Source organism: Colius striatus, chromosome 7, assembly GCF_028858725.1.
Source record: "Colius striatus isolate bColStr4 chromosome 7, bColStr4.1.hap1, whole genome shotgun sequence".
NCBI classification, from domain to species: Eukaryota; Metazoa; Chordata; class Aves; order Coliiformes; family Coliidae; genus Colius; species Colius striatus.
Window position 1 is genome coordinate 10997183 of NC_084765.1, and position 22191 is coordinate 11019373.

The window sequence follows — 22191 nt, forward strand, 5'->3', positions numbered from 1 at the left end:
AATACTTAAATTCTAGAACAACAGGAAGCAGGCTGAATGATACATTTGTTGATGTAGGATGTCAGATAATTTAGTACAAATTACAGATTCTTTAAATACTTGAAAACAGTGAAGGTCAGGAAGCCTCCATTCAAAATTTTCCAGCATATGTATAATATTTTACAGGATGTCTGTCTGTCTGTAGACTGCAAAAGAGTAATCTGTAAAAATCAACTTGTTTATTGTTTTTCGTGTTGTCTGTTTATGCCCTGACAAATTATCATCGGATGTAGTGTGGAGTCTGAAGACCAGTGTACGGTTCAAGGTTACAGACTGACACGATTGTGTCTTGTAGCATGAGGAAACTGGGCTCAGGCTGTTATTTGGAACTGTTTACTTTCAGTAAAAAACATGGAAGACTTGAAACAACACCTTGGTGGCTTGATCAAATAATTTAATCAATGGTTTAAATTCTTTAGAAAAGGAAAGTAATAAAGTCTTACTAGTTATAATTTATTTGCTTCTATCAGATGAAAATTTCCTTCACAGTCATCATATTGCTGATATTCATGAAAACGTGTATTTCAAAATGTGTAGAACAAGAATTTTGTGCAAGTCAGTGCCTAATATCTTGAAAATAATAGAATTCCAGATTAGCTGTCTATATTGTACACTTGATTTTATTTATTTTATATTCCTCTGTATTGTATACAGAGTGTTAAAACGGGGGGAAAAAAAGAAAAAGGAAATGAAAATGACTGGTACCAAAGAAGCTGTCTGGGCTGGGCAAGTTTTTCATTCAGTGCGTTAGTCTGGGTTTCACAGTCCAAGTGCATTTCCAAACAGAGTAGTCTGTTTTCAGGAAGTTGGTCAATATTGGTGATGAGCTTCTCAATGGAAGAGCACTTCTGTTATACAAAACAAGCCGTAAAATAAAACCCTCCAAAACTACAGAACTTCTCTTTGGGTAGAAATTTATTATTTCTAGGCCGTGAGGCTTTCATTTCAGAAAGAAAAGAGTAAGAACCAGTGAAGTTGTCGCTTTAAACTGACTTTTGAGAAAGGTACCTAAAGAAATGACCTTGGTTATTTTTTGATGGGTTTTTTATTGTTATTTCTTATAACAGTTATTTATGCATTTCTATATGAGCCCTGATTACACAGGACAATACTCTTACTGTGATATCTCTTTGTATTGTAGGTACCTTGCTGAAATTAAAATAGGGTGGGTTTTTTTTTCCCAAATGCAAGCACAAAAGATTCCTAGTCTCTTTTTCCCAGTTTCTACTGAAATGTGGTCAGTTTTGGTGAGGTAACTTTTGGATTTTTCTGCATTCTGAGTGCACAAAACCGTCGAGAGAATTTAGAAATTACTTATAGATGGAGATGCAATCCACTGAAAATTCCAGGTTCAACTTCAAGTTAAGAACATCTTTCAAGTTATGTTAGTTACATTAGGTAACTATCTCATGTTTCCCATGCAGGTTTCTCTGTTGATGTGTTTCCTTGTGTGGGGATTTCAGCTAATAATAGACTGCACAGCAGTAATATACATGGTTCTCAGTTGCTTTTAACTACTTTTTCCAAGGATCTGCTAGCTTGAACTTGTGATAGGGATTGCCAGACTGCAGAGACAGTACTTCTTAGCACATTTGATATGTGAGCAGTTGGCTGGTGAGCTTTCCTTGCCCCTACTAGCCTGTCTTCTTGCTTTGGTGATGGCTTTCATTTGTCTCTGTTCAAACTCATAGAGAAGGTTGGGTATTTTCTGGTATACTTACTGCTTCTTTTTCCTGCTATTCCTCTTAAGACCTGCTATTTATGAAATACATGTTTAGGTGCTCTAAATTTTGGTCACTTCCATAAGTTCTGCAAATAAAAGCAATGGTTTTGTCTAACTCAGCAAATCTAGTGCATTCATGTCACAGCAGGCATTTAAAATTCATCTTTCATGGCGGTTAAAATGTAGTGAACGCCTGAGAGACCGACTAGTGGAATGTAATAAAACATGTTCACAGTGTTGTCGCATCTTAAATTATATCGGTGCTGATGAAAGGCTGAGAAATGCCTTTGTGGAGTACAAACCGAAGCTTTATCCATGGCCACTAATATGCAGCAAACCCAGTGAAACCGTGAAAGCCTCATAAACTGTATCATCACTCCTTAATAGTTTAAATAAATAATGAAACACAAAAAAACCCCAACAATCCCAGCATGTGTTTATTTATTTGTTGCCACTTTTTAAATTCAGTGTTGCCTTTTGAGTACAGTCCTTTTATCTCCCAATAAAAGCTTGGCAAAAATATAGAACTTGTGAACTCCAGACTTACTGTAGTTGAGTTCAGATGGCCAAACTGTTGTTGCTTTACTTTATCTTCCATGAGTTTTACAGAAAGGAAGACCTCTTTTTCTGATTACCAAGAACATACTTTGTTAGGTAGAAAAGTTGAACTTCAGTGGAACATCAGTGCTGAGTTTTGACCTGACTTCAAACGTATAGTGTACATGAACTTGGATTCTTAAAAGAAACTATCAAGAAAAAAAAATACACTGGTGAGACACTAAATTTTTTCTGTAAATTGATGACACCAAAATTTGTTTCTCACCATAGTAAATATAAAAATCAGACATATAGGTTAACACTATTATAGGAGCATGAAGATTACCTATTAACTATACAATAGTGGATCATTTCAGTAGTCCCTAGGAGACAATTGATCTCATGCTTTACAGCTAATCATAGAATCATAGAACCATTTCAGGTGGAAGAGACCTTTAATATATGCCTTTTTTTGGTAATAGAACAAAAATGTCAGTGTAAACATAATATTTTGTTTTGGCTTCATAGACAGGTATCAACACCAGAAAGAATGTTTTATGCACATATTTTTAGATGACCAATGTTCAAATACTATGAAGGACTTACAGGTGTCTTTCTTATACTTAAGCAAAATCTTGATTTCCACTTCATTCATGTATTTTATTAGTAGAATTTTTGAATTTTTAAAGTACCCAGTTTTTATGTACTATTGAGGATTGTGTATTGTTTTGATATCTGATGAGGAATCCTATATTCAGAATAGATTCCAAGTAAAAAGTGCTGATATTGGGTAAGTTTTAGGACTTCTAAAGGTAGTAGAATTAAGATATTCCTTCTAGACTCTTGAATTGTCATAATCCACAGCAAGAGAATATTCTATAGCTAGGAAAATGGGCTACTTTTTCAGACAGCTTGACTTGAATACTTTGAGTAAATGGATGCCCAGGTTGCAGTTTTAAGATATACGGAATGGAAACCCATGTTTTTCAAGAGTTTTAAGTCATAGATATTTTGATAACAACAGAGATTTATTTCAGATAATTTAGTCATACAAAATGTTAATATTTGTGAGTTTTTTAGGTATTGCTTTCCTCACCAGTACCTGCCAGAACATTATAGGTTTATAGAGGATAATTTGAGAATTTTTGTATCTGATGATAGCACAGATGTGTCAGATGTTTAAAATTCCATACTCTTAAGCGTTTTATGAAGAATTTGATGTGGAATGAAATGGCAAAAAGCTTGAAAACAAGAACTTGTTTTAAACTAAGAAGTAGTTTTGCATAAAAAGGGCAGTTCAAGTTTTTAAATTCTTAGAGATTTTTTTTTTAACCAGGGAGCGATTTCTAATACATACACACCCAAGAAGGGACACTGTTTCAGGTTAGCTTGTAGCCATTCACTGATGAGTGCTGTTTCATTCACATGAGGAAACTAGTTTATTTTTTCTTTATAACACTATCCTTACATTGTGTATTACAAAGCAGTTGGTTTTATACTCATGCAGTATTAATTATGCCACTGAAAACAATAGCTAATAGTTGCAAGAGTAACTCACTCAACATCGTAACAAAACCTTCTGTCCTTGAGTCCTCTCAAGTCTTAGCCTTTGATTTCGTGAGTTTGTCCTTGGGATTCTTGAAGAATGGCATTTGACAGCCTTGTCATTCTAGAATTAGGTCTTTTTCTCAACAGCCCTTTGCAAATCTTTGTCCATTTCTATTTATGAACCAAGCTTCACTCCTATCAAAGCAAATTTTCATAGAATATCATAAGAAAGAAAAAAAGTCCCAAGTATGTAATAAAAATAACTTAAGCAAAACAAAGTGTTAATTACAATACTAAGTGGCTCTCTGGAGTCACACTTCTTACTGGGAAGATTATTGTAAGATAAGCAGTGGCTTTGTAAAGGTAATACAGGCTGTCTAACTGATAACACAGGCTGTGTCCTCAGGGAAACATCATGCATTCCAGCATATTTCAGGAAATTTCATAAATTTCAGCATATCTCACATATCTCAGACATGTCTGCTTCTCAGGATGGGACTTTGTTTTAAAGGAAATATATTTTTGGTTTTCCCTGAAAGCACATGGCTTTGTGTCCTAGGTAAATTATATTGTCTTAAAAAACCACCCCATCATCTGATTCGTGAGTCTTACCCTAAATCTAATGGGGCTTGTTTAAACAGTCAGCTGCTCTTCTTTAACATATCTTTCTAATGACATGAGTGCTCTTACTGCCCTTTTTTAACCTTGTGACTCCTAGAATATTCTCCATGGATCAAGTATGTATTTGTTAGGAAGTCTTTGTCATTTTCTTTTGAGCTCAGCAGTATGATCTTTTTTTTTCCCCATGGAGATACATGAAGGTGTAGAAGTTAAGCCTGGATCAGTGAATAGAATTGAATTCTAGATACACAAGGGGCTATGCACAACATACACATAATACTGTTTGAAGACATTATTAAACATTGCTGGGATTTGTGATGAGAAGAGAAAATCCTTGAAAGTGGTATTAAAATGGACATATAATGCAATATAATTGAAATGTAAAAATACATTCAGATAGTATTTTAGCAAAATGAAGAGTAGAAAGGAGGCTGCAGAAGTTAAAAGGTAGAAAAACTTGAGGTTTGACAACTTTAGACAAATTTATCATATCCTTTTTGAAAATTCCTTCAGAAAAATGGTATATTTTAACATAATTTTGATTCTTCTTTTGGCACATTATTACAGTTTGGATTCTCTTGTTATTCTCTTTTTAAGGAATCCAAAATGTACTCAGCTTATTCTGTGCTGTGCTTACAGAAAATAAGGTTCTCTTTCACTCAGCAAGTTTTCAGAGACTCAGTGATGCCTGTAGGGCTCTGGAGTCTTTGATGTTTCCCCTCAAATACAGGTGAGTTGAATTTTGATTCTTTGAACTCTTTGACCAATTTTTTAACTTGTCTTTACATTGTCTTTAAAAAAAGGAGATGTACTGTGGTTTTCATGGTCATATATACAAGCCTTAATCTGTACACATCTTTAATAAAAATCTGATGGTGTCACGACAGTAGAAACAATTAAAAGAGAAGCATGCTCTCTACAGGTACAATGGAAACTCTACTCACAACATCAGTTGGATAGTAAAACTTGTCCGTGATGATCCATGAGTAAATGCATGGAAAAGATAGAGGAGAGGTCTAGTAACAGCTTGCCAATAAGAGATGTGCAGCAAGAGAACAGGAGATTGGAGTCAAAAAGTGAAATAGGGGAAAGGCAAGTTTCTGACTATGGGCAGGAAAAGCATGTTTTATTATGAAGATAACTACACAGTGGAACAGAAAGCTTATGGAGCTTGCATCGCTGTAGGTTTTCAGGACCCAGCTGAACAGAGCCTAGGACAACAGAGCCCAGGACATTGAGCCTTGACCCTACTTTGAGCAGTAGATTACACTAAATGATCTTCTGAGGCCCTTTACAGCCCAGAAAATACTGTAGTTCTAATATAACTACATTAGCTTGTATCACAGTTAAGTCACTGAAAAGTGTCTGCCAGAGAGTGAACTTATGTCAATAAATTGTTCATCTCCAAAAAGCTACATCCAAATCCAGTTTAGAAAGGGAAAGCTTAATGTCAAGTTGTTTAGCTATTTCAGGAAGAAGACTTCTAGTTCTGACTCACATATTTCAAAAGATACTTGTATTTTAATAGCATATTTTTATTTAAAATATTTCAGAAATGGCTTTGTTTACATATAGAATAAGAAGGAAAAAAATTGAAAGTGAGTTTTGGAATGCATTTCTTAATGCTAAAATAGTAACAAATGTAAATTTTCAGTAAATGATATGTTGAAATCCCATGATCAGTTTAGATTCTGATTTTCACTGTGCTCTGGTAAATCAAGTAAATAGTATCTGAAATACAATATACTATACATAATGTTTAGTTATTCTTTCAATACAGAAGCAGAAGATTTTATTTTAAGATTTCTTATTAATGACATTTTACCAAAAGGCTAAATTGTAGGTGTCTGGCCAAAAACTAGCCATGGTTTTAAAATGAAGATAGTGTGTATAACTTTAGTGTCCCTAGTTACCTAAAAGTTGTGGGCAAATACAATGTCCATGTAACATATTTGTGTTATAAATATAGGCTTCCATTATTTTGCAAAATTCACTTATTTCAACAGTACAGCTCCTTATAAAGAACTACTTAATATTTTCATGTTTTCTATTTATCAAATGCAGATATTTATAGTAAATGTAATGCATAACAGGAAGATTAATTTTTAAAATTAACAAAGCTGCCTTATGTGAAAGGATAGTCAGAAGCTTTTATTTTTATTCTTTTCACAGTTATCCCTATATTCCAATTCTTCCTGCACAGCTATTGGAAGTTCTCAGCTCACCCACTCCTTTCATAATCGGTGTACATTCTGTCTTTCGCAATGACATTCATGAGCTTGTAAGTATGTCTGACCAGCATATTCATAGTCACAATGTCACTTGGGATACTTTGTTGCAGAGATTTTTCTGTGCTTCAGAGAGGTTTATGTGAACAATTCCTATGTTTAAAATATTATTGTAGAGAGCAAGAGGACACGATCAGGAGGAGAAAAAAGAAAAAGTATCAATTCTTTTTTATATACATTTAGACCATAGAGGAGGGAAGTGATTTAATTTTGGAGCAGGATGGGAAGGAATGGATGCATTTCAGGCCTTGTCCCGTGTTCATCATGCATCTGAACAATTCAATTAGGATTTTCAAATTTATCCTCAATTATTTTATGTTATCCTTACTTCTAAAGCATGTGGCTGGAGAATGGTTTCAGGCCTGCCTAGAAACATGTAATTTCATTTACAGTTGTCCTCACCATGCCCTTTGCAAACAGCCTGTTAGATACCTGAAATTACTGAACACAGACTTGGAATATGCGGAAAAAAAGTTGCTTTTGAAAATTTGGCCTTTATTCACTTTCTTTGGAGTATATTCTTTTTTCATGCCTAGATTTAATAATATTAAATACTTGAAGTATTTCCTCTCTCATTCTACACATTAAAGTTAGTGCTGGTTCAATTTTTCAATTTTTACTTATGTGCAGATCATAAAATTTGAACTGATGTTTTTAAACGATGCTCAGAATATACACTACTGGTAATGTGTTTCGTTTTCTCTTACAGTTAGATGTAATCATAGCAGACCTGGATGGAGGCACAATTAAAATTCCTGAATGTATTCATCTTTCTCAGCTGCCAGAGCCACTGCTACATCAGACTCAAATGGCACTTTCTCTAGTATGTTGTGATACAACCCCCTTTTTCCACCCTCTCGTCGGTTTTTAACGGATTAAAAATGAATTTCAGTATTAAATCGCTTTCAAACAGACTGGAAATATGAGTTTTAAAACTGATTCATGACAGCAGTCATTTCTAGAAGAATTTATTATCTGAAGTTAGAGTTAATGTCATCAATAATTTACTAATGAATTTTTTATTATTATTCAAGAGGTAGGTAGTACTAATTATTACTAATTTTAATATTACTAATATTAACAAATAATGAGTTGTTAATAAGAGTTCAACCTCAGTATTTGAACAGCACTGTTACTATTCAGTTTAGCTTCTTTTCTGTTTTTATAAATGAATTTCAAGGTTGTCTTAGTGTTTATTTGTATAATTCCCTTATATCAATATTCAGTAATGATCGATTCTACATCACTAAAATAGTAGTGTCTTTTTACTGTCATTACCATAGGTCAGACAGAAGCCTTATTTGGAGACTTCATAACAAATCTTACCTTAGAAGAATTTTATGTCTGTTAATCTGTTTCAGATAACTCTAAAATCTCTAACTGTATTGGCTAGCTTCACTGACTGTTGTAGGAGGTTTTGATAACTAGCTCACTTATAGAAATCTGAAGCCGAGACATTAATCTCACCTTCATTTCCATATAGTCTTTGTAATTTAGTTCAGCCTGTTATTTGAGGTGCTTACTGTCAGAGAATACTAATTTGAGAAAGAACAGAAAAGGTAATTTAACCTTTCCTCAGCAAAATGAGGAGGGAAAAAATATTTGTTTTACAAATTCTCTAGGTTTTGCATCCTGATTTGGAAACAGCAGATTATGCATTCCCTCCCCCACGAACAGCTTTATCACACTCAAAAATGCTGGTAAGATTTCTCTTGTGTCTGACTTGCTTCAGTAGAAAACTGTTGAAATATTAGCCTAGGTTTTATTTAAGAATATCTACTTTGTGTTTTCTTATCCATATCTATATTATGCATAATATTCTTGATGGAGCAAAGAAAGGCTATTGGACTTTGCGTTCTGCTCTCTAATAGCATTCTAATCAGTTACACGTTTTATTAACGTATTGTTTATATTTGTATCAACATTGAAACATCTTATTTTCTTCTAATGTAGCTGTTTAATGCCTCCTGTATTTTGTAAACAAGAAAAACTGTAGATTTTTACATGAGTGGACAAATGGGATTTCTGTGTATTTGTGTAAATGTTAAAACTAAGTTCTCCTATAGACAGGTCTGCCTCCCCATCCCCTGACACACTACCCCTGCCCCCCAAAAGGTTAATAAATGTCATTCAAGACATTTTTAGAGTACATATGAGTAAAAGAGGGGTAGCTGTGTCAGGAAAACATGTCACTTGTTTTACTTTAGTAATTATTATACATTTTATGTTTGGATATATTGGGAAAGGAGTTACATATTCTTCTCTAACCATATGAGGTTAAATGGCTTTAGCAAACCTCAGCCTGCATGAAACTGTCTAGCTCTCTATCCTAAAAACACCTGTAGAAACTTTTCAAGAAAGATCTATTTGATTTAAATTAAAAGTAATTGTAATGTTACGGTAACAACTTTTGGGGTTTAGCTTGTAAGACTATCTAGAATTAAAATTTACTTGGTAATGCAAACAGAAATCCAAAAGCCAAATTATTTTGAGAACAGACATTGTGATCTACGTTATATTCTAGAATGTAAAACTCTTAAGTGTTACAATATATTTGTGTTCTATTTCTTGCTCTAAGATCTTTTTTCCATTGCTAAAGACAGGAAATGTCATCAGGATTTCATTTAAATTAATGGCAGAATTCAGCTAAGATCTCACTTTGAATAGTGAAGTTATAAAGGAATAGAATTTTGTATCAAAATAAGATTTTTTAAAAAAATCTGAAAGAAATTACTGTTTTTTCAGGTATTCCAAAAAGTAAAATCACAGACATACTCATTAAAATCCTAAAGAACAGCCTAGACACAAAGAAAATGAGAATATTAGTAAAGTGAGCGGTTAGAATTTCCACTCATGCTGGAAATTTGCATGTGCTGTACCTCCTTCTTCATTATATTTGAAATATAGCTGTTATTTTCTGGAAGAAAAATGGCTTTGGCAATTTATTTTGCCAAAGTGGAAGAACTGCTTCTGAGATGAAGCTTGAGCTTATTTTCGTTGTATTTATTTGTTGATTAGCTCATCAACTGTTTACCTGATCACTTAATCCAATATTCTTTGCTGTTTGTAACTTTTGAAGTCAAACTTTGTTTAAGAAGTCCTTTGAGACACCATAAAAGCTGAGATCATAGAAGAATTTTTAGGACCTCAGATTTTAGACATGGCTGCAGTCTGAGAAGGTACCTGAGCTAAAATATGATAACATGAGTGACTCAGAATTTCATCACCCTCTATAGTTTCATCTGGGCCAGTGAAAGATGTCGCTGCCTCAAGCCTGTCCCCAACCATCCATGTAATTTCCACTGATCCATCAGTGTTTATATATGTGCTCCCTTACTAATTTAAATCAAAATAAATCATATTTTTAAATATATGCTATTTAAAACTTTTTAAACTAACCCTGTCTTATTTTGGCTGCAGTACATTGGCAAGTGCAGTCATGAGTTGGAGGAGTCCTAGAGAAGTAGCTGAGCAAACAGAGCAGTCCTGTCAGCTGACAGAGGCTCAGCAGGTGGTTAGGATGGTGCTGGTGTTGCACTGAGCCTGCTTCCTCTAGCAGCAGCAATGCCAGGTTGGGTTCCTGTGGTTCCCTGACCCCCCATCCAGTGCAATGACACTGCGTGTGTACCGCTGCAGAGACACACTTTAAGGAATAAGTCCATCCTAAAGTACCCTCCCTCTTTAGTTTAGAATCATTTTTATCTTGTGGCTGTTCCTTCATGTTGTTCACCACTTGACCACCCCTGCAGATACACTTGCATTGCCCAGAGCCTTTTGTTTAGCATAGAAAAGAGCATTAGAAAGTGAGTGAATATGTACTAAATCTGTCATTGCCATCTGCGGACAGGTCAGTGAAACCATAACCTCGTGTAAGATAACATCATCTGTCTAAAAGTATCTCCACTTCTGTGCTACACTGCTCCATTGTTTGATGAATTTGTAGGCATTTCTCAGCTCTATACTATGTGAAAAATTTTAGAAACAAAAATGTTTTGACAGCATATTTAATTACTGCTTACAGGATAAAGAAGTGCGAGCAATCTTCCTTAGGCTATTTGCACAACTTTTCCAAGGCTACCGGTCATGTCTTCAGCTGATCAGAATTCATGCTGAACCAGTAATTCATTTCCATAAGGTAAAGGAGAAGCATTTATGTGTGTTTAGTTAGTCATTGTTCGTATCATGATAGTCCCATGGGTTTGTTTTACATACAAGTGTTAAAGTTGAAAAAAACGAAACTTGAAAAATCTACATACATGAGGAAAGTCATTATGACATAGCACCATATAAATTTTAGTGGAACTAATTGTAGGGGCAGTGATGAAACATGAGAAGAAGTTAACATTAAACAGAAACATTTGAGACATTATTAAGGACTTTTGAAAATACACATATGGAGTTAGACAATACTAGTTTTCTAATAGCTGGTTGTAGTTCTGATACTGCTAAAACACATGGATTTTTTCTGTCTTTATTACAGGCAGCCTTCTTGGGGCAGCGAGGCTTAATTGAGAATGACTTCCTAACCAAAGTTCTCAATGGAATGGCATTTGCTGGTTTTGTGTCAGAGAGGGGTCCTCCTTTCAGAGCTTGTGATCTTTTTGATGAGGTGAAAACTGTTTCTGTATTTCCAAGAAAATTAAAATGTACCAGTGATAGTTCAGCATGTCAAAAACTATTGAAATTCTCCTGAATCCTCAGTGATTATTATATAAAGTTTATATTAATCTTCTCAATTCTTATTTTCTACTAATCATTCATTTTAGCTTACTTCCATAAAACTATGCCCTGATGATACATGTAATGTTAAAAAGTTATGTAAGTCATGGTAATGCCATTCCTGTTCTCAGGTTTGGAACTTCATAATGCATCAGACATGCTAGTACAGGATTGTTTTGATTAATTATATTCTTAGAAGCATTGAAAAAGTAATTGAGAAATACTAAATTAAAAACATGCCAAAAGTACAAACTGTCATAAACAGTTTTTCTTTTATACAGTAATGCCATGTTTTTATTGTGTTGGCTTTCATTTGAATGTAGAGTAGAATTAGAGTTGGGTGCTTATTATGTTTAGTAGCAGTATTTATGAGAGATATGGATTGTGGTATTAGAAATATTAAAGGAATGTTTTAAGTATGTAGGACTTTGTGTTAGGTAGCACTAAAAAATCTGGTAACAGAAGCTCTGTATGAAAATGAAAATGTCTCATGTTCCAGAGAATTGTGACTTTGCACATTTTTCAGTGTTCTGTGTTCTTTGCTCAGTTTCAATTCAAGATTAATGTTTAACTTAAATGGAAAAAAAAAATTTAGTTGAATTATTGTAATTTTTATTCTTTTTTCTAAAAAAAAAAAAATAAAGTTGGTAGCCTTTGAAGTCGAAAGAATTAAAGCTGATGAAGGGAATCCACCAAAAATGATAAAGCACGTTAGAGAACTTGCAGAACAACTCTTCAAAAATGTAAGTTAACTATTGCTCGCTGCACTTTCAGAGTGGAGGTAATAACCTTGAAATTTCGTCAATTATTCAGTGTTTGAAAGTGGAAATAACTGCTTATGGTATTCATCATCTGCATTGTGACAAAAGACTTTGGAACTTGAAATGGCACCAGTTTTGTACGTGTGAAGGAAGTTTAATATAGTAATATTGTTTTATTAATGCTAATATTGATATATGTATACCTACTACTACTTAGCATTCTATTTTCTTAGTGTATATTGCCGTTATGTTTGTAAACTACTATTTTCTCTGCTACAATCAGTCCATACCAAATACATGTCTCTTCTTGCCTCTAAACAATTTTCTTATGAAAACTGTACATCCATTTTGGCATAATGTGTACTTTCAGCAGATCTTTCCTTCTGTACAACCCAGTCCCCATGGATTGTGCTCAGCAAGTGCTATTTAATTTCTTACAGCCTGTTTCTTGGACTCTTTAGCTTTCCTACAATACCATTTCCCATTTCATTCTTGCCTTCCTATCACACCTTTATGTTGCATGGTGCTTTTGTAAAGTCTCTTTTGTAAAATCTCTTTTGTTTTTCACTTAAATTATTTCTTAAAGTCAGTATCAAAATTAATTTGGTTTTGTTTTTTCTTGTAATGAGATTTACTTATAACATTGGGATTGACCTGCTACTTCACTACTACTAAGTCAATAACATTGTATTAAAAGGTCAGATTTTTAGTGGTTATGCATGCAGCTATCTTGGAGTAAGGAACTTTAATATCTAACATTGCTTTTAGAAGTTAGGCCTAGAGATGCCTGATTTTAAACTCACTGCATGATGTATTTTGACGTCTTGTTCCACAGTTAAATAGTCATCATATTGTAATTGTGACAATGAAGGTACTACTGAGAAACAAGATTTGTTAGGGAGAGATAATGTTTAAATTTGTCTAGCTTTTACAACTGGAAAATCTAGACAAGTTTTTGGCATCTACTGCTTCAGTAGTTAGACTTACATTCCTAATAGCTTATATAGCTGACATGACATTTGTGATGTCCAAGATTTGGGATCTCTCCTTTGGATCTCTTGTCTCCATGAAATGGAATGTAGAATAGTTACTCTCCTTTTCTGACTTTTTCTGCTATGTGTCATCTGTTACCCTGTGCCAAGATTGTCTTCATCTGCTACCCTCATTCCCCTAGCAAGACTTCTGTCTTGTTTCATTAAACTTTGCTCTGCATGGAATTTATATGGCTCAGTAGCTGGCTTGTTTTGACTGCTATTTCTCAAGTTGATGCATTTAATCTTGTTACATTCTGCTCCCATAAACGAAAGTATCAAGCTAGCTACTGTTTCCAAGTTTTATTGTAAGCTAGTTGTGCTGGTATAACAGAAATCTAGTTGATCGAGTAGAATTCTTTGGCAGTGGTACATAATGAGTAATAAGTAACAGCGTAGAGTCCAATTGGATAACAGTAAATGTAAACATAATTGATGATAACCCTTGATGTATGAATGAAGAGATTAAATTGTCCTGGTTTGTTTCATTGGTCATTACACTCAAGATGTGAGATGTGATCCTATGAATGGTGGTAGAATCCTCATGGAACTTGTAGATTTCAGCTATATTTTGGGAAAGGTACAATGTGAAGCAAGAAAGAAAACCCCCAAACTTAAAAGGAAAGATTATCAGTCATTTGAAGAAAAAATTAAATTAAATGGTGAATTCTTATATCTTTCTCCCTGGAAAGTATGTTTTAAAGCAAGCTGAAATGAATGTGGAGACTGTTGAGTGAAATTTAGTGGTTTGTGATGTACATGATCTTTCTGGTTGCTGAACAGCAGGGGCAGAAGATGCACGTCCACATATAGGAACATATATCGCACCAGTACTGCATCTGATATTGACAAACACCAATAGAGCTTACCTACATAGAGCAAATCTTCAAATATCCCACAGAGAGTCACATCTCTGTTGTATGGTAATTATTTTTGTAAAACCAGACAGTGTTGTGCAATATCAGACTTTTTTTTTTAATAAATTCTGAAGACCCAAAAGCAAAGATAAAAATTTTCTTTAGGACTCCTTATTACAGCCCATGAAACAGTCAGTGAAAAATCACGTTGGCAAACATTTATTTTCATAGAGGAAATTCTGAAAGTTTTGCAACAATGTTTCTATCATTCAAGAACACCCCCGTATCTAATGTGACAGCTTCTTTTTACTTTTCTTACAGTTTTGGTCCTTCATTTGCTCTCATCATCTTTGTTGACTTCTTTCATTCTTATTTTTTTGCGGATAGTGAGCACTGTGACATAGTTTTATTGGACATCCAGAAGGTATAAAATTGGTCTCTAATGAGGGATGGCCACAGTTTCATATAATGTGGTACAAAAATGAATTTTCACTTCATGGTCTTGACTAAGATGAGAATATTTCTCAGTACTTGATGAAGTGTTTTATATGTTTTAATATTCTTCAATCATGTCCTAAATATTCTTTAAGCAGGATTAAATCAACTGAAGTTAAGCACTGATTTTTCTTTTACTCTCTTTGTTCTGGAATTTTGCATATTGACAAAAATAATGTCTCTAACGACATTGGAAGTATTACAGATAGTGAATCAAGGGTGATGTGAATATGAAGCATTATATTAGTCAGCTGTGTTAGACATCTGGCTTCTTAGTCTTTCAAGTATGACATACGCAAAAGAGCAATAAAATTGGAGAAGATAGATGATAACACTGTGTAACACATTCGTGTGTAACCTTTTGCTTTTGACGTGCAGGAGAATCCCAATCCCCACATAGCGTTCCAGAAAGTGCCACGGCCCACAGAGGGCTCCCACTTGCGTGTTCACATCCTCCCCTTCCCCCGGATCAACGAGTGCCGGGTGCAGGAGCTGCTTCAGGAAGGCCTCGCAAGGAGTCAGGGTGCCCCTCCCGCCACTCGGGGGGACAAGAAATGTGTTGTTCCAGCAGGTCCCCCTGTTGGTATGTTGATTTGTTCTCCAACTTACCTTTTTGTCATCCTGTTGCATGAGTTGAATATATAATTAGCATGGCTGCAATGTGTTGCTCCCAGTTTCTTTAATTCGTAGATTTGCCTGATGGTCATAGCAATTTTAAAAGCCCCTTTACATCAGCCTTTACTAAGTCAAACATCCAGAGTATGAGTAGGTTACTGGTAGGACTGGTTGAAACAAGCTCTGAACTGTTAACGGTTTCTCCATTGACAATAGTAAAAGGCACGGAAAGTACTGGAAAAAGGCAAGGAATAAACATAGCATCTGTCTCAAAAGAAATATACCTATACTTAAATACAAAGACCAGATGTAGACATTGTAGGCCTGTCAATTTAATTTTAGTGCCAAAGAAATTCTATTAGTCACTGTCATATTCATCAGTGTGAATGACAGTGTAAGCAAGTATGTTTAGCAGTCTTGCAGAACATGTGAAGCTTAGTTCTTCAGAAATTAATTTGGGCATTATAATGATCATAGGGCAAACATGACCCAACTATATCAAGCTATTGCAAAAAAGACAAACATTTTAGTGGGATGTATAAACAGGAGTGCAGTCAGTGAACCCCATGGAGAAATCCTTTTGTTGTACTCAGTAAGACCTCAGCTGGACTGTTTGTATCCATTTTTGGAGACTGGAAGACTGTCTCTGTTTTTGGTTCTGTTGGAGGGAGTCCAGAAGACGGCAACAAGAATGACCAGTGGTCTGGAGAATGTGACCTACAAGGAAGGATGGAGAGTTGTTTAGGCTGAAAAATAGAAGACTGAGAGAACACTTAATAGGTCTTCAATTACATAAAAGGTTGTTAAAAAAAAGAAAGGGAATAATCTGTACTGATAAGAAATAATGAGTTTAATTGCAGCAGAAAAGGAGCGTTATTTGTCAAGAAAAGCTTGGTAAAATGAGGATCATGAGGCAGTTGAAAGTATTTCTTGGGAAGCCATGGAGTCTTTGTTATCACAGAACTTTGGGAACATACTAGACAAACATGAAAAATAACATAAATACAGTTGATCCTGTCTAGGGACAGCAGGATGAACTAGATGGCCTCTTGAGGCCCCTTCCAGCCCTGTTTTTCTTTGGGTTTATGCCAGAAGAGGATAAACTCTATTCACCTTTGCCATTGACTATCTCATTGAATCTGTTACTTATAGAAAGTTTAAAGGGTAGGGTAGGTAGTTATCTTCTCTTGCCTTTCTTTAAAAGACTAGATACAAGAGAAAGTTTTATTTCTTAATAAATTTATTTTTATGTCAAAGCTTTTTGTGTTTTTTTTCAAGGAATGGTTTTCACACTCATACTCCTTGCTCTCCTGTGTCAAAATCCTTGGATACTAGGAGCTCATAATTATCTGTAAGAAGAGCATATTCTGCGTTTATATTCTATGTATTTGTTACTAAAGAGAAAAAGAGAATAATAGTTCTTCCATTCTGAATTTTCCTGAAAATTCAGAGGTAAACAGTGCATTAAGAAATTAATCTTTAGATCTCAGCAAATTGCAGCCTCGATAAGAGAACAGGTTTGTCAGATTTTATTCCGTGTTGTAGAATTCTTGGCACGGCCAATGAATTCTTTAGGAAAAAACTAGTTGTGTACTGCTATGAAATATGGATGGCTACATAGCTCACTGCAGAGCACACACACTGGTTTTATGTATTTCATTGGTATATTAGAGGTGTGTACCTTTATGAGACAAATAGAACAGGAGGTAAAGAGAATCAGCTACTCTAGTTAAAATTCAGAGAGCATAGGAAAAGCAAAGATTTGGGATCTTACGTCCCCATCTACATATGTCTACAATTGGTGTTTGCTTCAACAAAATGGAGGGCACATTAAAATGATTATTTGTTTTCAAAGATTTTTCTGATATTCTTTGTAGCTCGTACAGGAGACATTTTAAACAAATATTTTCTTCTTTTTGTTTGTCAGTTTCCATAATGGAAAAAGGAAGCACAGTTTTCAACAGTGCACAAAGACTGGAAGTTGTTAGAAACTGCATCTCATTCATTTTTGAAAACAAGTTTTTGGAGACTGAAAAGGTAATAAACCAAAATTTTAACTTTCCCAAATAGGCCTCTTCTCTTTATGAGAGAGTAGAGACAGAACTTGTCAGAAAGTACATTTTAAAGTCTTGTTTCAAAAACTAATGATTAGTTCAATCATTTAAATGAATGAAGTAAACAATATAACTAATCATCTAAATACAAAATTGTATGTAATATGAAGCTAATGGATTTCAAAACCTATATGTAATAGGTGTTCATACCCTTTTTACTAATTTCTGTTACCATTATACATAGTATTGTCCACATGATTTTTTTAAGAAGAGTGTGTGTTTCTCTAACAGTATTGAATAGGAGGCTTGTAAACAGAAGGCATACATAGATATTTCAGTGTTTATCAACCATTTTTAGAAATTTAAAGTACAGTAAATTTTGCTGGTTTTAAAAATTCATAGTTTGATAGAACTCAGAGATGACTCTAAATATTTGACCTTTCTGCTAAAATATACAAGTGAATTGTCATCCTTTATATACTTACTTTTTCACATTATGAAGTGGCCAGGTTTTGTAGATCTCTATCCATGGTTTTAAATTCTTGATTGGAGAGCAGTCACTAAAACTTACACTCAAATCTAATTCTACCTATGGAAATGACTGTAAAATTAAGATTTTAATTTTTTTTCTTAGAAGAGTATCATCTGGGTATGTCTGAGGCTGTGCAGCTCGAGATAGAGGATGAGCATTTCTTCATTTAGAAGTTATGTAACAGAAATGCGTATGAGAAAAGTCTCAGTAAATGTGTAGCTCTCTTTAAGTAATTTTGATTCATGTGTAACACAGTAGTTTTTAACGTCTTTTGACTTATAGATGCTTGGAAAATGTCAGTAGCCTTATGTTCCCCTGCATAGTAAATTTGTTCTTAAGCAGTAGGCTGCCTTTTTGTATTTATCTGTAGCGACTCATTACATCAATTCTAAAGAACTGAAGTTGATAATCACTGATGGAGCACTTGCTGCATCCTTGAAACATTGGCTAAATAGTCTGTTGGCACTGGTTTAGGATAAACTGCATAGCAGTCTTGTGGCCTCATTGCTATGAGAGATATGCCACTTCTAAAGCCATTTGTCATTCCCTGCTTATCAAAAAAAGTGCTAGTTGGCCTTGATAGACTAACTTGACACCTGACTGGTGCAGAATAGAGCCCTTGCTTTCATGCACAAGAATTCATTTTTGATTTCACATCCGTTCAGTGCTTGTCCCAGTTTGGACATTTGTATGTACAAATATAGATAAGAAATGCTGTTCTATGCATTTGGGGGGAAAAAAAAGTGAAAACTTGAATACTTAATGACTCAAGCTACATCAACCATTATGTGAAAGATTAATAAAGATTTAAGGATATGAATCATGCTATTTAATTTTATTTTAATCAAGTTAAGATTTTCTTGTTTCCAGACTCTGCCTGCAGCTCTGAGAGCCCTAAAAGGAAAGGCAGCTCGGCACTGCCTGACACAGGAATTGGGCCTGCATGTTAAACAAAATCGAGCAATACTGGACCATCAGCAGTTTGACTACATTGTGCGAATGATGAACTGTGCTTTGCAGGTACAGTTTGTGAAAGTTTTGTTCTTTGATTGTTTTGTTGTTATGATGAGGAAGAAGTTGTTTCTAGTGGTGTGGAGGAGCAAAGTAATTAAATTATAGGACCATGTACTACAGTGATGTAGCGAATACTACGTAACAGTGAATTTAAGATGCTTCATTTAACAGATAAGGGACAAAATGCCCAGGTCTATACAGAGCTGCCTGATAAGAAAAACAGAAAGAGAATTGTTCTCATTATTAATAATTAGCTATAATTTAGTTTTGGTAAGTATTGAAGTGATTTATGTTAATGTCTTGAAGTACTTTTTAAATGAATGGATATCAGCTGTTCCAGGTAATTTTCAACTCTGAGTTCCTAAAATGTGTATCACTGCTTAGGTAAAAAAAAATCCTATAAGTTTGTCCTTTTGTCATCTGTATTGTGAACATAGTTCAAGAAGAAAGCATAGTTTCCGCTTCCATGGTTAATGGTGGTGGTTTTACTTGTCATAGTGACATCTGAGTTTGCAAGAGACATGCTGAAGGTGTTTACAGTTCATTTACTAAGTTATTCTACTGTTAAATTGATAATTTGATGTGGAATAAACATCATCATATGATGGCAGCTACCTGTGAGTAAAATATGTGGAATAATTCTTTTGGTTTAGCTTTACTTGTTTGCAGTTCATTATCAGAAATATTTTACAGACATCATGGTTTTCGTTCTGATACCTGAGAACAGTATTTATTAAAATTTGTATTGTGACTCCATTTTGTTATAATTTACCTCTTATTGCCCCTAAGTTATTGTATCAAATTAGGGATTTGGTTGAGACATGGGTATTATAACCCCATTCTCCCCTAACCTAAAAACTGCTGACATTATTTTACAGCATTTTGTTGACTCATATTTTTAAAAAGGCAAGTACTACATATAGGTTTCACTGAAGTATAAAATAGATTAACATTGACTGAGCAATGCCACTTCAGGTCATTTTGTTGTCATATTTCTTATTTGTTCACAATAAAAGATTTTCACTGTTTGGAACAAAATTCAGCATTCCCTGAGCATTGTTCTTTGAAGTAAAATTACCTTCAGTTAATAGATGGAAACTAAACTCAGCTGGCTGAAATTGGACAGCATCTACCAAAGTGTGCTTTTTTGGCACAGATGTTGAGTTTAGATTCAAGATTGGAACTAAAATTGAAATTATTTGTGAAACTGTATTTCTCTGCCCAAGATCATAACCAATGGAATACTGTATCTGCTGTGTATTCCAGAGTTAGATGGGTTTTTTTTTAAAGCAGAAAACAAGATTGTCTAGATGTGCTACTCTTTTGATCATTTCTGGGATTAAAAAAATGAGATTTTTTTAGACAATAGGAACAAAATACAGATCCTTGTTATTTGCCATGTCTTAGTACAAAACAGCAGAAGAAAATGGGGAATTGAGAAAATTTCATTTGCTGAGGAAGGAAATACTGGTATCACCTTTTAATAAATTGGTAATATCCAGTTTTTCTCTAGGAGAAATTCTTTTTTTCTTCCCTATGATTTGAATTGAAGAGCCAAGAAGGACTTCGATGTTCATAGAAATGAATGTATCTGGAAGTCTTCATAAAATTAAAATAGCGTGGTTTTTTTCTCAGTAAAACTAGCAAATGTAACTCAGATCATGCAAAGGAAACAGAGGTCAAGTAAGGAGGCAAAAGTTGCTGTGCTTGTTTTTGACTATGACAGTGTTTTCATATCTTTGAAAATATAAAATGGAAATTTCCAGTTCTCAGGTGTAAGCTTGGCCAATATGAAGACATCTCAGCTCCTGACACTGGGCAGCTAGTTAGAAGAAAGTATTTAGTAGATCTACTTTAATGACATATGAAATTACTTATTAAGATAAAAGCATGGTTTATAATCCATTTGGACAACAGTATTATTTAGAACAATGTGTAAGTTGCAACGTTTTGGAGCTTCCCTCTATTGATTCAAGAAAAACATTATCAAGAATGTATGTAGATTTGCCCTTGTTGCAGTAGGACTCAGCAAGTCAGCATTTTGCTGTAGATAAATGAATTCTTTAAACTGCTGGTCATAAGACTGAGTCATTTAAACAGTGTCTGTTAAAAAGATACAAAAATCTAATTTAAGGAATGTGGTCTTAACTGGAAATGTATTCAAGCTTTACGGAAAAACCACATTAATGATGATGGAGTTTTCTCGGGAGAGTTGGACTGTATCGCTTTGATACCTACCAAACTACTGGAGTTGTAGAAACTGTCTCAGTCGTACCAACTGAGTATGTTATTGAGTATGCCCATTGGCTTCTGTAAAATCCAAACTAAAATACTGATGTGGCCAAGAGGCATATAGAGCTGATACAAAAACTGAGAGGAAGGGAGGGTCCCAGGATAGTTGCTAGGTTGGGCAGAGCTCATGCAGATAGGAAATCTGATGCTCCACAGCCACTAAACCTCTGTTACTGATAACATGAATTGTTGCAGAACATGTGTACAGGTTGGCCATTTCTTAAAAGTGTCTTTTGAATAAGAAACTGTATTATTGGCATGTACTGAATTCTTGTGTCTTGCTGGCAACAGTGCCACATGTTACAAAACCAGGGTTTCATTGTGCAAGTTTCTTGCAGATCCCTCTCTTATTATTCAAGATTTTCCTGGTTGCTTAGTGTCAGGCTTTTTTCTTTTAATAGAATGTATGTTTTTGTTTTACTAGAATTCATAAAAATCAGATGCTTTTTCAGAGCTTCTGTGTAACTAGTTTTGTAGATGAAGATCAGTACTTTAACAGAATACTAGTAATAATTTCACCATGTATATTGTTGCTGGTCTCATTGTATCTTGTGTGACTTGTCTACTACAACAGTGATAGAAAATAGATTAAGGAAGAGGAATGAAATATTCATACCATTGCTTCGAGTTAATAGCTGGCTGAATTTAGTGAAAACGTACTTAAGCTATATTTCCCCAAGTATCTGATATCTAGCCATTTTGCAACTGTGAGGAAGGGAGAGTGGTATTTTACTGATTTCTCTAGAGATGGCAAAACTTGGGCTTGCCAGGTTTGGGCTTGCCAGGTCTCTGGTGTTTGTCAGTTTGAGTCTCTCAGTCCAAGCATGACATTCTTTTAAACTGTTCTACTTTAGACCATTTACAGTCTGAAGGTAATGGACGAGACCTCACTTTTAATAGGCTTTTGACCTATGGAAAAGTACAATAGAGTTGCATGTTAATCTGCCTTATTTAGCAGGTAGACAGCTGCATGTCAGTCCTTGTGGTAGTTTTATTTGGCTTTACCAGTGCAGTTTAAGGTAAGATGATGCAGTAAGTCAGTATCAAAGTATTATAAACATGCTT

General features: G+C 34.6%; 1 protein-coding gene across 6 annotated transcripts in view; it reads left to right on the forward strand.

The window, feature by feature from the left end:
- The window catches only part of SBF2 (SET binding factor 2), a 241978-nt gene that overhangs the window by 130511 nt on the left and 89276 nt on the right, over positions 1–22191 (forward strand). For all 6 annotated transcript variants that reach the window (XM_061999218.1, XM_061999221.1, XM_061999222.1 and 3 more), the window contains exons 7-16: positions 5066–5198; positions 6641–6749; positions 7466–7579; positions 8379–8456; positions 10778–10891; positions 11237–11365; positions 12120–12218; positions 14998–15202; positions 17162–17271; positions 18691–18840. In XM_061999218.1, the coding sequence (XP_061855202.1) occupies positions 5066–5198; positions 6641–6749; positions 7466–7579; positions 8379–8456; positions 10778–10891; positions 11237–11365; positions 12120–12218; positions 14998–15202; positions 17162–17271; positions 18691–18840 (1241 nt within the window). The remainder of the gene's footprint in view (positions 1–5065; positions 5199–6640; positions 6750–7465; positions 7580–8378; positions 8457–10777; positions 10892–11236; positions 11366–12119; positions 12219–14997; positions 15203–17161; positions 17272–18690; positions 18841–22191) is intronic.